The following is a 16373-nucleotide window of genomic DNA, read 5'->3' on the forward strand; positions in this document are numbered from 1 at the left end:
ACAGCCGCTACGTACAGAGGAAGCCTTGTGTTTGGCAGCATTAAGCACATTGTATAATGTTACAGAGTAAGTTCTATTGTCGTTATTAAATGGCCGGACAGCGCACTCTAGTGGTTGGAAAAAAATCTTGTTACTGTTTCAGCTTTTGTTGCAGGTTTCAAGGGGATGTATGGTCAATTTTTTTAATGCCCCTTTGGCTTTGGGGAGTGAATAGAAGGATTTTTCAAATTGCAAATAACTGGGGTTTTTTTGCCGTTTTTTAGCAATGATATGCCCCACATACCTGCTCATGCTGCAGCAGCGCGCAAAAACTTCACGGACCGTGGCCGTCTCTTCTTCTTGGTCCACCTGCCTCTTGTGCTAGTCACACCCGCCGCCTACCAATGAAAAACAAGTAGGCAGCGACGGTGGGAGTGACGGTGAGGCACATCTAGCAGGCGTCTGTTAGTCATGTGTGGGTCGGGATTTCCCTGACCCTAACCTGCACTCGCTTGGCTGCCCGCATCCGATTTACACGTTGCTTTTATAGATCCGCCCCGCCCCGCCGATGACATCACAACAGAACCTTACCTTCCGTCACCTACGACCCCCTCCGTCACCCTCACGGATCTCGGACCCCCCCTCCGTCACCCTCACAGGCCTCCGACCCACCCTCCATCACCCGCATGGGCTCCAGACCCCCCCCCCCTCTGCCACCCACGTGGGCCCCCGCTGCAAATCCCTCTGCGCACTTGGGCCCAGCTGAAAAAAAACCCTGCACACTATGTGCCCTTCCCCCCCAACAGTGCGTACCTTCTTCAGTACTCGCTATTTCTTCATGTTGTGGGGAGATCAGCAAGGAGCAAGGCTCTGCCAGCAGTGAGCGGGTCTGGGCAGTCGTGGGCCCACCGTTTTTTTTCCCGGTGTCCGGCTGGCCCAGTCGGACCCTGCCCGTCCGCCACCCTCGAGGAAGAGTGCGAGGTCGGCCCGCGGGTATCGGGCCGGCCCACACATCACTAGCGCCTGTAAACAAGACCGCCTAAGAAGCGACGGCCACAGGCCATGAAGGTTTTGTGAATCGAAATCGAATACGAAACTCAAATCAGATTTTCCTCTGATAAAAAAACTCGAATGTCAGGAAGGAAATTAACATCTTCAAAGGGGTCAGCGGACCTCTGACATTGACTTGTACGTGAACTCGGCAGGTTTTAGGCGGCGAATATTCGAATTAGATTAGTTTCCATTGTCGAGGTGCGATGAGTCTCACGTTCAAATTTACATTCGAGTTGGTGCTTTTCAATACGAATTTGTGAGTTCAAACCTTAAAGCATTGCACAGGTATTGGATCCATTATCCGGTAACCCGTTATCCAGACAGCTCTGAATTACTAAAAGCCCATCAGACTCGTAATAAAACAATTTAGAATTTTAAAGCAAGGTGATCCAAATTACAGAAAGACCCCTTATCAGGAAAACCCCAGCTTCTGGATAACAGGATACCAGTACTTTCTAAAGGGTGTGGGGTCCCAGGCAGCGCTTTCATTTAACAATGAGCATTAGGGAAGTGGCACACATAGATATCACAGAGACCAATTGCAAGTTGTCTTAGACTATCACAGACTAAATTATACTAACAAGCACCATGTGAAATATGTCTGAGACCCAGAGGACTGGGATGGTGGGTCAGAGAGAGAATTTGTCCCTGGGCCTTGGAGACCCTCTTCTCTATTATTTTAGTAGGGGGGACCATAAAATCTATATTGCAAGAGATGGGTCAGGCTTGGGTGCCTATCAAGCCTCTACTACAATTATTAAAGGGGACCCGTCACCCAAAAAATGTATTCAAAATCCTATTTTACACATATTGGTCAAGCAAAATGAACTTTAATTACACTATATAAATTATTTGAATCTTGTTTCCTTCAGTCTGGGAATTCAAAATGATAGCAAGCAGGCAGGAGCCATTTTGTGGACACTGTTATTAAGACAAGTCTTGTATCATCTGAGCATCTTGTTTGTGCACCAGAATGGGGGACCTGATGTCCATCCCCATCCCCTGGTTACACAATTAAATGGTTAAGAGAGAGGCGGAATGTGTGGAGAGCAGTGACATGTAGGAAGTGCTGAATGGAAAGTGAAAGTAATTGTCTGCCCCGCCTCTATGCCATGGGCTATTATTGATTGACAGCTGAGATTTTTAAATGAGTTTACAACAGCTATGAATGCTTTAATAAAAAATAGAAATTGGATTTCATGTTTAATTTAAAAAGGACTTTTATTATACAGATTTTTGTGTCTGGGTGACAGGTCCACTTTAAAGGGGTAGTTCATCTTTAAGTATATTATAGGATGGCTAATTCTAAGCAACATTTCAACTGGCCTTCATTTTTATCGTTTTTGAATGCTTCGACTTCTTCTTCTGACTTTTTCCAGCTTTCAAATGGGGGTCGCTGACCCCATCTAAAAAACAAATGCTCTGTAAGGCTACAAATTTATTGTTATTGCTACTTTTTATTACTCATCTTTCTAGTCAGGCCTCTCCTATTCATATTCCAAACCAATGCATGGTTGTTAGGGTAATGTGGACCCTAGCAACCAGATGGCTGAAGCTGCAAACTGGAGAGCTGCTGAATAAAAAGTGAAATAACTCAAAAACCACAAATAATAAAAAAAGAAAACCAATTACAAATTGTCTCAGAATATCCCTCTCTACATCATACCATCAATTGGATCAAATTGAAGTAACAGATCCATGGAATTCCAGTCTTTCATAGAGATAGAGCTGGGTGCATTGAGCTGATGTAAGGTTTCCCATGTACAGCAGCAGGTTGTGCCTTTAGGGTAAGGCCACACGAGGAGATTCGGGGAGATTTTGTCGCCTGGCGACTAATCACCTCGTCTTTTGCGCAACTATCTCCCCGAACTGCCTCAGCGTTTTTCCCCATAGGCTAGAATGAAAAGTCGCCTGCGCTAATGCACACGCGGCGATGCGTTTTCAATAATCGCCCAAAGTGCAAAGTCTCCCAGACTCTCCTCGTGTGGCCTTACCCTTAAGCGTAGAGAGAAGATTCGGGGAGATTAGTTGCCCAGCGACAAATCGCCTCTTCTTCAGGCGACTAATCTCCCCGCTGGCTAGAATCTAAATCGCTGACGGGATGGCACTCGGAGAGATTTGTTTTCTGAAGTCGGGCAAAGTTGCATCACGAGGAAACTTCGGGCGACTTTGGAAAACGAAGCACTCTGGCACCGTCCTGCCAGCGATTTAGATTCTAGCCGGCGAGGAGGCAGTTTGGGGAGATTAGTCGCCCGAAGAAGAGGCGATTTGTCGCCAGGTGACTAAATCTCCCCGAATCTCCACGTGTGTCTCTGCCCTTAGGAGGTCACATGACACTCTGAAATTGAAATCACTCAGAGAACGTCTGAGACTGAATCTCCTATGATATTACTTTCATACCAGGCTCACCCTCAGGCCAAGTTCCTTATGTCCCTTCATCATCATCATCATCATCCTCATTTATTTATATAGCGCCGACAAGTTACGCAGTGTTTTCATGCTTAGCACTTCCAATCGACATTACATGTGCTGGGCCAGGCTTCTCCTGGGATATAAGTGATTGCACTCAGCACCTATTCCCTGACTAAATATGGAAATGCAGAGCAATGGTTTATCGAAGCTACGAGAGAATGTGACAGCTGAGGCCGCCAGTTTGCTGCTCTTATCCTGAGCTCCAGCTTAAAGGAAAGGAGCAACATCCCATACATTCCCCATTCACCAGGTATAGGAAGTGCAGGCCTTGCAGAGCTAAGATTGAGAGCTTTGCTGGCAGGGGATGCTGGGATTGGTAGTTCTGCGTCTATTGTAAGAAAGAGACTCCCCCCTCGGTTTAGAGACGCTCCCTCCATTTTCATTTACCTTGCGAGTTATGAACCCTTACCTTGCCACCCTTTCCCCAAATCCGGCCCTGCAGCACCCTTACGGGGTTATTTATTAAAGGTCGAGTTGTGAAAACTTTTTTCAACATTTATTATTCCCCGATGCTGCAAAAAGCCTAAATCTTCCATCTCAGACCTGACGAGGTCCTGTATAAGCCAATGGGAGAGGCACCTATCCCAATTCGAAGTTATCAGGGTTTAGCCCGTCGGGGTTTTCAGGAAAAAACTAGACTAAATCAAGCTATTCGGCAAAAAGCCCGGAAAATTGGTGAAATTCGAGTTTTCGCTAGAGTTTTTTTCCCGATCCGATTGAATCACATTTTTTTTTATTAAAGGACCAGTAACAACAAATTTTTTTTGAATTTAAAATTCCTTAGTATACAACGAAAAAAACCAAGACAAATGAAACTTTGAAATCGCTAAGTCTTTATTAAGAAATAACTTACCAAAACTCAGCTTCCGCTCCTCATCAGAAAAGGCGACGATCCATCATGCGCCGATCGATTTCTCCTCCTGGCTATCTCCTATAAGGAAGGCTGGGAGGAGAAATCGAGCGCCGAACAATGGATCGAAGGATCGCCTTTTCTGACGAGGAGCGCAAGCGGAGTTTCGGTAAATTATTTCAAAGTTTCATTTGTCTATGTGTTTTTTTTTTCATTGTATAATAACGGATTTTTTTTTAAAAAAAATTATGTTACTGGTCCTTTAATAAATAAGCTAAAATCAGGCATAGGAGTTTGGTCAAGCTTTTTTTTTAATAATATTATGAGATAAATTTGGATTTTAATCAATAACCCCCTTAGTAGAAATAATATAATTTTCCAATGTGACCTTAGCTAGGCCCTGAGTTCATATGGTGAGCTTGTTGATTGGATTATTAGGTAATTGACGGGTCATTTTGATTGGTGCACATTAGTTTAAATACCTTGTGTATGTTCTGTATAGATAGCTTATGACTTAGAATTTCAAATGGTCGAATATGGCTACTTTGACCATCGAATAGGCTACTTCGACCTTCGACTTTCGAAGTACTGTCTCTTTAAAAAATACTTCGACCCCCTAGTTCGCCACCTAAAACCTACCGAGCCCAATGTTAGCCTATGGGGAAGGTCCCCATAGGCTTCCTAGCAATTTCTGATCGAAGAAAAATCGTTCGATCGATGGATTAAAATCCTTCGAATTGTTCGATTCGAAGGATTTAATCGTTCGATCGAACGATTATTCCTTCGATCGTTCTATCGTAGGAATAGCGCTAAATCCTTCTACTTCGATATTTTTGTGAAACCGTTCTAATTTTTTTGTGAAAACGGTCGAATTTCACTATTTTTTTTCGTGAAAATGTTTGAATTTCACATTTTTTACGTGAACTTTTCAATTTCGCGACTTTTCGCAAACTTTTCTCCGTTTCTTGAATTTTGTGAGAAATTCGCACATTTTTCGGCGAAGCGAAACGGGAGAAATTTGCCCATCACTAATGCTGAGGGCTCAGAGCCCAAGCTCGATTCGAGTTTTTTCTCTGAAAAAAAAAAACCTTGAATGTCTGGAAGGCTACAAACATCTCCCAATTAATCCCTGGACCTCTCCCATTGACTTAGACAGAAGTTTGGCAGGTTTTAGGTGAATTAGAATTCTTAAAGGGCCAGAGTTTGTTAATTCTCGAAATTTTAATTCGAATTATTTTAAAAACTTGAATCGAGTTTGGATAATTCCCTAGTTGAATTTGACAGATTTGACCATTAAAAAAATGTAAAAATTCTAATTAAAATTTTCAATTCAACCCTTAATAAATCTGTCCCTTATAATCGTATTAGTGTCAGGCTGTGTCGCATGTAAGGAACAGGCACCACCAGCTGCCGATCGTGCCTTAAATAGAATTGCCTCCTTTATATCACTCAGCGACTGGGACGTATGGAATGTCCAGAAATGGCAGGGAACGCATTTATCGTGCACAGGGTCAAGTAGCCAAGACAGTAGATATGGGAAGACTGGGGGAACTGAGTGATGCGCCAGAATAAGTATCCAAACCTTGCACCTGATAACATTCCTCTGCCTTCCTATGCCAGATACATCGATGAATGAATTAGAATTTAGAATTCTCACAGGTGCCATATTGCCTTATGAAACTACAACATGCGGTGCAGAGTTTAGGAGGATACCAGTGCCTTCCATATATATCTGCATAGACTATGAGCAAACTTAGGGGACTGTTCCTGCTGAATTGTGCTTAGTACAGGGAATACCTATGCTGCCATAGTTTTATGGGATCTCTCTGTACAGGCTATGAGCAAACTTAGGGGACTGTTCCTGCTGAATTGTGCTTAGTACAGGGAATACCTATGCTGCCATAGTTTTATGGGATCTCTCTGTACAGGCTATGAGCAAACTTAGGGGACTGTTCCTGCTGAATTGTGCTTAGTACAGGGAATACCTATGCTGCCATAGTTTTATGGGATCTCTCTGTACAGGCTATGAGCAAACTTAGGGGACTGTTCCTGCTGAATTGTGCTTAGTACAGGGAATACCTATGCTGCCATAGTTTTATGGGATCTCTCTGTACAGACTATGAGCAAATTTAGGGACTGTTCCTGTTGAATTGTGCTTAGTACAGGGGAATACCTATACTGCCATAGTTTTATGGGATCTCTCTGTACAGACTATGAGCAAATTTAGGGACTGTTCCTGCTGAATTGTGCTTAGTACAGGGGAATACCTATGCTGCCATAGTTTTATGGGATCTCTCTGTACAGACTATGAGCAAACTTAGGGACTGTTCCTGCTGAATTATGCTTAGTGTACAGGGGAATACCTATGCTGCCATAGTTTTATGGGATCTCTCTGTACAGACTATGAGCAAACTTAGGGACTGTTCCTGCTGAATTGTGCTTAGTGTACAGGGGAATATCTATGCTGCCATAGTTTTATGGGATCTCTCTGAACAGACTATGAGCAAACTTAGGGACTGTTCCTGCTGAATTGTGCTTAGTACATGGCAATACCTTTGCTGTGACCTAGTGAGTATTTCTTACTATTTAATGTGCTCCTAGGACATCATGCAGTGCTTGGTGCTGCTGGGCTACTTCTCTTCTGGCGTCCTATTTGATTTTATTAGAAAATAGCAAACAGAGTGTATGTGATAAACATGCTTTTGGCCAGCCTGCTAGAAAGACAATGGCAGCTTAGGCAACCTTTGAATTATTCCATAGGGAATAAAGGCCAATTATATTATATTCCTCTTGTGGGGATTTCCATAGGTTCTATAAAGGCGTATTAACTCTGCTTGCAGATTCTTCTTACAGTAAATGTACTTTGGCTGCACAATCGTCCTACACTCCTAGTCCGTCTACATCAGAGCCTAGGCAAGAGGTACAGATTCCCAAGGCCTCCCATTGCTAACCCATCATCCCCCCACCTTCTCCACTGCCAAAGTCCACCTACAATCCATGTCTGCTCATTCACCACCAATCATTTGCTCTCAACAAGCCCAACTACCAACGCTACGTAGAGTGGCAATAGGTGGAAACTATACAAAATTAGCACCCCTACCAAATTGTATCCAAAGCACATATCTATGCTGCCTACTCCTAATTCCTGACATGATCCTCATTGCATGACCAAACTGTATAACACCTGATTGGTCTGAAGGTCACATATCCCAAAACTGGCTGTGAGTGCCAAACTGTCATCAGGTATAAAATAACCCAGTTTATAGTAGAAGGACTTGGATGCTTGGCCTAGTTCACAGTTGTCTAATGTCATTGGGGAGGTTTCAACACCAGTAATATCAGAAAGTCTTATAAGGAAATACAAAGTCTCTAGAGGTTGCTGAAAACCATCTTTGCAAACTGGGATGGAACCTGCATGATGAATCCCCCTTCCTATCCAGTGTTCAGGCTCAAATCTACATAGAACACAGGTAGCAACCATTGTCTCCTGAGTCCCACCAGAAATGAGCGTTGGACTAGAAGTCACATTTCTACACTATTAAATGCTGCTTGGAATTCACCAACAAAGATCTGGACATGTTCCTGCCACAATCATCTTCATATAGTCCCATCTTCACCCTCTTGTAACTCCATCCTTCATCCAGAAACCTTCTGCTGACCCCACGTCTAATTATTGCATCTGGCTCTACCCTCTCACCTCTAAACTTCTTGGGTGACTTGTTTATGAGTCCTTTAAACTCCCACTTGACAGCTCCATTCTGTCTTTCACCTTTTAAAACCAACTAAGTTGGCACTTTCAAAAGCAGCCTGTTACATTAGACTTGCTGAGCATTAGGAGCTCTTAGGTAGGTTCCTACCTTCTCAGGGACTTAATGGAGCTTATTAACCTGGTCGTTGACAAGCACAACCATTCAGAATGGAACACCCATGGCTCTTAGTTCAGACCATCAAGCACAGATGTGGTAAACAGCAAGCTTCAGAAATCCTGAGATTGAATGGAACCTCTAAAATCTGGATGAATGGCAGCCCTGGTCAAGGTTAAGTTTACCAAATTATATGAAAAGCAGGGTCAATAACACATTCATGGAAGCTCATGAGATCCAACAAGGGTCAACTTATTATACTTTCACCTCTAAATCTTTCCATTAAAAATGAAAAATAAGCTATAGCCGACCTAAACGTCATGCTAAAAGATATCTCTTGCAGTACTGCCCAAATGTTGATCCTAGCTAACTACTCCCTAAACCCCTGTTTAAGTAAGGGAGATAAATCTGCCACTGAACACCTTGATACTAAGTAACAGAGACCCAGGATGACACAAGTCAGAGCTAAATATGGAGCACTGGTTCTGTCTGTGATACCCAATCTGTTTGCTGCTGTGTCCAGCAATCGTCAATTACAAGTGTAAACCCTGCCGTGCGCTGGAGCTGCCACTGACCTGAACGACACTTGCTGTGACTGCAGTAATCATAAATATTCAGCGTATCTTTATTTAAGCAGAACACCGATAAGATACTTAGTAGCTCTCTGTCCTGCCCTCTATACTGGCCCCTTGTGCCCTGTTGCGGCACATTTCAGTAGGATCGGTCTTTGGTGGAACTACTTTTTCCACTTGGTAATGCTATACCTTCATATCCTTGCACTTTAGGAAATGTGCTTTGAAAGTATTTGGAGATTAAGGGGCCAATTCACTAACTTCGAGTGAAGGATTCGAAGTAAAAAAAACTTAGAATTTCGAAGTGTTTTTTGGGCTACTTCGACCATCGAATGGGCTACTTCGACCTTCGACTACGACTCGAAGGATTTGAACTAAAAATCGTTCGACTATTCGACCATTCGATAGTCGAAGTACTGTCTCTTTAAGAAAAAACTTCGACCCCCTAGTTCGCCATCTAAAACCTACCGAACTCAATGTTAGCCTATGGGGAAGGTCCCCATAGGCTTTCCTAAGTTTTTTTGATCGAAGGATATTCCTTCGATCGTTGGATTAAAATCCTTCGAATCGTTCAATTCGAAGGATTTAATCGTTCGATTCGAAGGATTTAATCGTTCGATCGAAGGATTTAATCGTTCGATCGAACTATTTGCGCTAAAATCCTTCGACTTCGATATTCGAAGTCGAAGGATTTTAATTCCCAGTCGAATATCGAGAGTTAATTAACCCTTGATATTCAACCCTTGGTGAATCGGCCCCTAGATGTAGACTATATTGTTACAAGCTTATTTAATATGAAACCACTGGCCAGATGCAGAGTTGTTATATAATATACAAATATATATATATATGTGCCTCATGGATAGACATCTGACCCATTAAAAAGATGACATTTTTGGATGCAATCAACAATTAGTTTACCACGTCTTCAATATATTTATACACAGGAGCATTCTCTATTTACTTTACCTACATAACAGATGGTCCGAGTGTAACCTAATTCCGGATAACCGGTCATTTTGGGAGTATTTGAGTGACTAACATAGAGAGATCTTACCTGGAAGCTGCAATTTCTGCTTTTTGCCTGGCAATTGCCGCTGCCCTCAACGCTCCTTCAATGGCGCTATCAACCTTCTGCCTGATCTTTGCACTCTTCAGAGGTATTACTCTCTTTTTCATTCCTTTTATGAAAACATTGTTCCGGTACTTCCCTTCCTCTTTCTTTCCATCTGGAAACGTGGTACAACCGTAGCCATGCCTTAGGTTGTCCAGCCATTCACCTTCATACTTCAGCCCGCTGGATCGTTCACTCACTCCAAACCCTGATCGTTTGTCGTTCTTCCACTCCCCCATGTAGACTTCAGTAGTGGTTGCATCAATATCTGAGTCGACTGGTGGAAACTCTTCTGATTCAGTGCCATCCCCAAAGCTCACTGTTGAGTTGGCATCGCTTGCGGCTGAACTCATCCCACTTTCGCTCTTCAAGAAGCTCAGCTTGCTCCTCTGAGAGGAAAGAGAAGTCTTTGAATCTGATTTTCTAAGCTTACCCAACAGCGATCCTCTTCGGAAAAGGCCCTTCTTCTGGCCCTTGAGGGACTCAGTGTCTGCGTAGAGTGAGAGTGCAAAGCCCCCTCGATTCATGGTGGGAGCCACAATATTATCCGGAGAAACAGATATGTTGTCATGTTGTACTAGTGCTCCATTGCTGTGCTCGCTACGTAGAGATGTCAAGGAGGTACGCAAAGGGGATCGAACCACCGCTGCCATTCCATAGGGAACACTCTGTCGAACACCACATCCATGTCGCATGCCATTTGTATATTGTCCCTGGTATGTTCCTAAAAGTACAGACAACTAAAATGAATACAGATTTATATATTTCGATACATACACAATTAAGTTTATTTAGTGCAGGGGTGTAACTATAACGGAAGCAGACACTGTGGTTGGGGGGTGAAGGAATGCAAAGATCCTAGTAAGACCCTAAATAATTAGCAATTTCTATATATCTTGGAACAGGTCAAGTCCAATGTTTTGGGGCCAAGAACATCTATTTATGTAATTGATTTAGTGTTAACATATGAGTGGGTGTCTGCTTCAATTGCCAGATATTGTTATCCAGGTTTGATAGACACCCTATTCTTTGCCAACTTCCAAAAACTTTCTACAGAGGCTTTTTGTCTATTGGCATTTTGGGTATGCCCTAACCCCTCTCCTCTATACTAAGGCTGAGGTGCTCACCAAGGAAGTGCTGCAGAAGAACGTCCAATCCTGGTGACTAATGTTGGGCACTGTGGCTGAACACACTTTGGTAATATCAGCCTTTCAATAAAATGCCATTAATGTTGAAGAGGCCTACCTTTCCCACCATCTTGCACCCTTTGAAATGGGCAGGACCATTCCCAACACTAGCCCCTTGGAGCATTAGAATAGCATCAGTGCTAGGCCAACCCATGTGGCTAATTCAAGCATTGGAATTCTAACAACTTAAAATTTAGAACAGGATAGGAACAGCAACAAAATATGTCTGAAATGCATCTTCGTATTAAAGTTCATTAAGCCATCTTGCGTGGGATATTTTCAGCCGTTTCAAATGCCATGCGGATAAATGGACGGTTTCATCGTGTGTGTGTGTGGAGAGGAGGGGGGATCCAAAAATAATTATCTTTTATCAAGCCTAAAGTGGAAAACCTCAATAGATATACAGTAATTACCCTGTAGTGGAATACCTCTTCCTAGTATCAGATTTAGAACCAACACATTTATATTTAATGTTTCCAAAAAAAAAGAAAACTAGATGTTTCCAGGCACTCACCAAAGAGGTTTGTATCTGAGCAAACACCCTAGTGAAATACAGAAATAATTCCCTTAGTCATCAAGGGGAATGAACACTACACTGGAAATGTGGGATTCCCCTATTGAATCATTTAAATGTTTCTGTTCTGAAAGCATTGGAAATATTCTTGAAGAAACTTCCCCTTTCTCTTTAGTCAGTGTGCCAGCTCTGTGTCTTCTGTGTGTAGCTTCTGGCACCCTGCCTACTGAACCGGCTTGGACAATAGGACAGGAATGATGGAGTGCAGAACAAATAAACAGAGTCTTTCAAGTCTTTCCCCTGCTTTACATTACATGTTCCAAACATTTTGGAACAGTTGCATATCATATTAAATAAAAATAATCATGCAGACCCTTAATCCAACCTAGCCATGTCCTCATCTATCTCACCTGAAGGCCTCGGGAAATGTCCAGGCAATTCAAGTCTGGACCAGGAAGAGATTGATTTATTCTAATATGGGGTGGGTCAACACAGTTAGACTTATATAACATTTTTTGCAAATTAAAATATCGATGACCACTCTTGCCCTAATTAGGGTTCAGCAGTGTAGCTCAGGGTTTTCTGATCAACCTGTAGAGCCAGAGAAGTGGATCCACAATAAAAGGCAGAAGGAATTTTGGGGATGAGGCCCAGAATCACTTCTATGTGCATGGAATAGGATGGTCTGTAGATTCCCAAATACAGACCAGGCTTTTGTTTGAGGAGACATCATCCTCGTTTGTGTGCAATGCAGAAGGAATTTTGGGGAAAAGGCCCAGAATCACTTCTAAAATTTCCATGTGCATGGAATAGCCTGGTCTGTAGATTCCCAACTCCTGGCCAGGCTTTTGGTTGACACCATCCTCTTTTGTATGCAAGGCTGAAAGAATTTTAGGAAAAAGGCCCAATAATTGACATGGAATAGCCAGGGTCTGTGGTTGGAAATCTAATCAGCCTACTGCCCTGGCAGTGCTATAAAAGATGGTGGTTGAGCTTCAGCCTTGATGGTATTCCATATAAATTAAATTTTCCAGACACTAGGCTTTTTTCCCAGATCTTGGAATAAGGATTGTGTCTCCTCAATCACAATACATATACTGTGGGCATGCTAAGCTTAGATATTGGTGCCACACCTAGAAAAAAAATACCCTGGGCCAGTTTTCTCTCGCTCTGGGTAAAATGTAAAAGGATGGGGGGATGGGTGCCTACTGGGGAATTTCTTTGTACTTTAAGACCAAAAATTATTGGCTAAAACATCTGAATTCTGCTTAACTGATGAGTGTTTCCCTAAGTTAGAGCGAGAAGACGCTCTTCATTGAAATTTTAACCAGCTTCTTGTGTTTAAAGAGACCTGCTTTCAGTAGTCAATGTCCTCATTCAACCAAAAAAGCCAATTAGTCCTTTTATTTGTCCATAATAAAGGAACCTTACTTTCATTCCAACACATGCCTTTATTGGGGGTGTCCCAGCTTGTGTTCTTTTGTGTCCTTGAAGCAAATAAGCCCCGCTCTCACCCATGTATAAAAAAAGGACATTCGTTAATTGGAAATTTCCATTCTAGGTCCGAGCTTTGAAACCTATTGAGATCCAGAAGCATTTGTTCCAAGCCATGTATGTTCTGGGCAACCATAGAAAGTTACATTAATGTGAGAATATTGAATAAACAGTTGTAACCCTGTCTCCAGACACTCCGTCCTCCTATGTCTCTTACTGTAAAATCGAGCTCAATAAACGATACGACATTGGAAACCAGTTTTATGCTGAAACTGCAGATTTCCGGTGAACTGATAGCGTGAATAAGCCGTCTTGTGATTTGATATCTGTGTTGACTGACTGCAAAGATTAAAGTTCATTTTTATGTCTGTGAATTTGCTATGGCAACACCACTTGTTGCTATGGCTGGCAGACTCTGAACTTATATTCTAAATATGTTTCTCAGTGCAGAAGGACAAGTTGCTTTGTTGTGTGGTGAGAATAATAAAAAATAAACTATTTTATTGGTCGGATATTTCTATCTGCAAGGAATACTCATTATTTAATTTTCCCTATGTAAAAGCTATGGGAATATTCGTTTATTTAGCATCTTAACTAGAAGTTAAAAACCTATTTTTTAGGAATTCCCCCTATCAAAGCTTAGAGAAGATGTTCTGTCTTTCACAGTTATATTAACATTGCACATTAGCCAGTCCTGGGTGCCCCAGCAGCAGCTGCCTCTTCTGTGGCTTTTGTTAGAACAATGTTGCCAGGGGTTCCATCAGGGGGTCAGGGGTCCAATAGAAATGCGGGGGGAGGGCAGGAAGTTCGGGGTATAACCAGAAGTTGTGTAGAGGGCACCATCATTCCTGACAGTAACACTGTTTCTACGAAATATTGTAAAAGCCTAGGTTTAGGGGTTGCAGGTTAAGCAAAACAGATAAATGTTGCTGATACCATCTTGATCTTTTGACACCATCTTGTCGTGTTGATGCCAAATTGTGCTACTGACACTATCTTGTCCTCTTGATGCCAACTTGTCCTACTGACACTTAATTGTCCTGTTGGTGCCGCCATGTCCTATTGACACTATCTTGTCTTCTTGATGCCAACTTGTCCTACTGACACTAACTTGTCCTACTGACACTAAATTGTCCTGTTGGTGCTGCCATGTCCTATTGACACTATCTTGTCTTCTTGATGCCAACTTGTCCTACTGACACTAACTTGTCCTACTGACACTAAATTGTCCTGTTGGTGCTGCCATGTCCTATTGACACTATCTTGTCTTCTTGATGCCAACTTGTCCTACTGACACTAACTTGTCCTACTGACACTAAATTGCCCTGTTGGTGCCGCCATGTCCTATTGACACAATCTTGTCTTCTTGATGCCAACTTGTCCTACTGATACTAACTTGTCCTGTTAATGCCAACTTGTCCTACTGACACTTACTTGTCCTGTTGGTGCCGTCCGTCATGTCCTACTGACACCATCTTGTCCTATTGGTGCCATCATGTCCTACTGATACTATCTGATACTATCTTGTCCTCTTGATGCCAACTTGTAATACTAACACTAACTTGTCCTATGGTGCTATCATGTCTTATTGACGGCATCTTGTCATGTTGGTGACATCTTGTCCTTTAGGTGACATCTTGTCCTTTAGGTGACATCTTGTCCTTTTGGTGACATCTTGTCCTTTTGGTGACATCTTGTCCTACTGACATTATCTTGTCCTCTTGATGTCATCTTGCCCTTCTGGACACTATCTTGTTTTGATGGTGCCATCTTGTCCTACTGACACCATCTGTGTACAGCTACTGTTCCACAAGGTCTAGCAGTTACTGGAAGCTGGGACTTTATTTTTCTGTTATTAGTTACGTGCATACCTGGCATACCTTAGCCATATTGCTTAGCATCAAAAAGAGATCTACTATGTAGACACATAAAATCCACAATTAATGTATGCTGGTTTCAGAGTAAGGTGGCAAGTGTTTTACCTTATCCTATTAAATTGTCCCAGGCATCAAACAAAATACAAGAGTTGAGACCCCCCCCCTTAAAACCAGCCTTGCCATGATGTTACTGAACTAAGGGCTTTTTGTCTGGTTCATAAAAAAACTCCATATTTGTATACAAACAGCTTTTGGCTGTGCATGGTTTTTTGGGGGCAACAGCTCGGAGGGGTGGAGGTCATAATTTTGACATCCTTGAATAGTAAATCTGGGGGCACTTGCCTCTCTTCTGACACTGGGCATGTATGCAACATTAACTAATTTGTTGATCCCTATCTTAAATCCTGTCCCTTGGCATGGGCACCAGTTCCAGTTCTTACATAACCCAAATAATCCAGCCTGTGCAGCATTCAACTAACACTAATGTGGAGCAATGTTAGATACCAGTTCCCATTCCCTCACCACTGACTCCAATTCCAGGTGAGGAAAACAATAACCCTTTACTCAGTAGGGTTTCCTTTTATCTTTACCTGTTACCTGCAACTTATGGGATAGATTTTTCTCCAAAGAGTGTCTTAGCATGAACAGCACATAGACATAAAATGATATGTTAGAAGTGCCATACTGATTCGTCTAGACCAGTGGTTGTCAAAATGTTTAAAGTCCCACTTGAAGTTGTCGGAGCCTCACTAAATCAAGTACAATTATAGGAAAATATTGGTGTATCAATCATAGTTTTCAAGAATACCTAGGACAGCAAATCCATATTATATCACCCTAACTAACCTTCAAGCTGGGCTTTCTTGATGTATGTAAGAGATCAAAACGCCTTTCTTCCCATTCTTGGAGAATGGCCTTTAGGCTGAGCCCCCTTAGCACTGCTCCAAGGCCTCCTTTGGTTGGCTTTAATGCTCTAGATAAAATTTCATATGGATTTTTATGAAACAGTGCCCTGCTACATTACCAGGCAAGGAGTGGAATTGTTACTTACCTTTCTCACTATGACACGTTGGGTTGTTAAAGCCACCAATAAGTTGCCACCCACCCCATGTCTTGTTACACCTCCCACCAGCCCAGTTATTTACTCAGCTACTGCCTAGTGTAAACTCCCTATATAAATCTGGGATACTCCTGACATGTTTGGCACTTATAGACATGAGCCAGAGTCGCACAGAATTAGCACAATGAGTTCCTGCAAAGACCCCTCAAATTACAAGTAATGTGTTAATGGGGTACTTACTTACTTGTGCTTTCCTACTAACTGTCTGACATGCTGGGTAAATAAAACAGCATCATGGGAAAATACTTGAAGCAGTGAAGTCATTTTTTTGTACACGA

At 42.4% G+C, this 16373-nt stretch overlaps 1 protein-coding gene across 4 annotated transcripts in view; it reads right to left on the bottom strand.

Annotated features, from left to right (window-relative positions):
- The window catches only part of jph2.L (junctophilin 2 L homeolog), a 46224-nt gene that overhangs the window by 16349 nt on the left and 13502 nt on the right, over nucleotides 1-16373 (bottom strand). For all 4 annotated transcript variants that reach the window (XM_018234898.2, XM_041575808.1, XM_041575806.1 and 1 more), the window contains one exon: nucleotides 9847-10627. In XM_018234898.2, coding sequence (XP_018090387.1) covers nucleotides 9847-10627 — 781 coding nt within the window. The remainder of the gene's footprint in view (nucleotides 1-9846; nucleotides 10628-16373) is intronic.

The sequence above is a fragment of the Xenopus laevis genome, chromosome 9_10L (assembly GCF_017654675.1).
Source record: "Xenopus laevis strain J_2021 chromosome 9_10L, Xenopus_laevis_v10.1, whole genome shotgun sequence".
NCBI lineage: Eukaryota > Metazoa > Chordata > Amphibia > Anura > Pipidae > Xenopus > Xenopus laevis.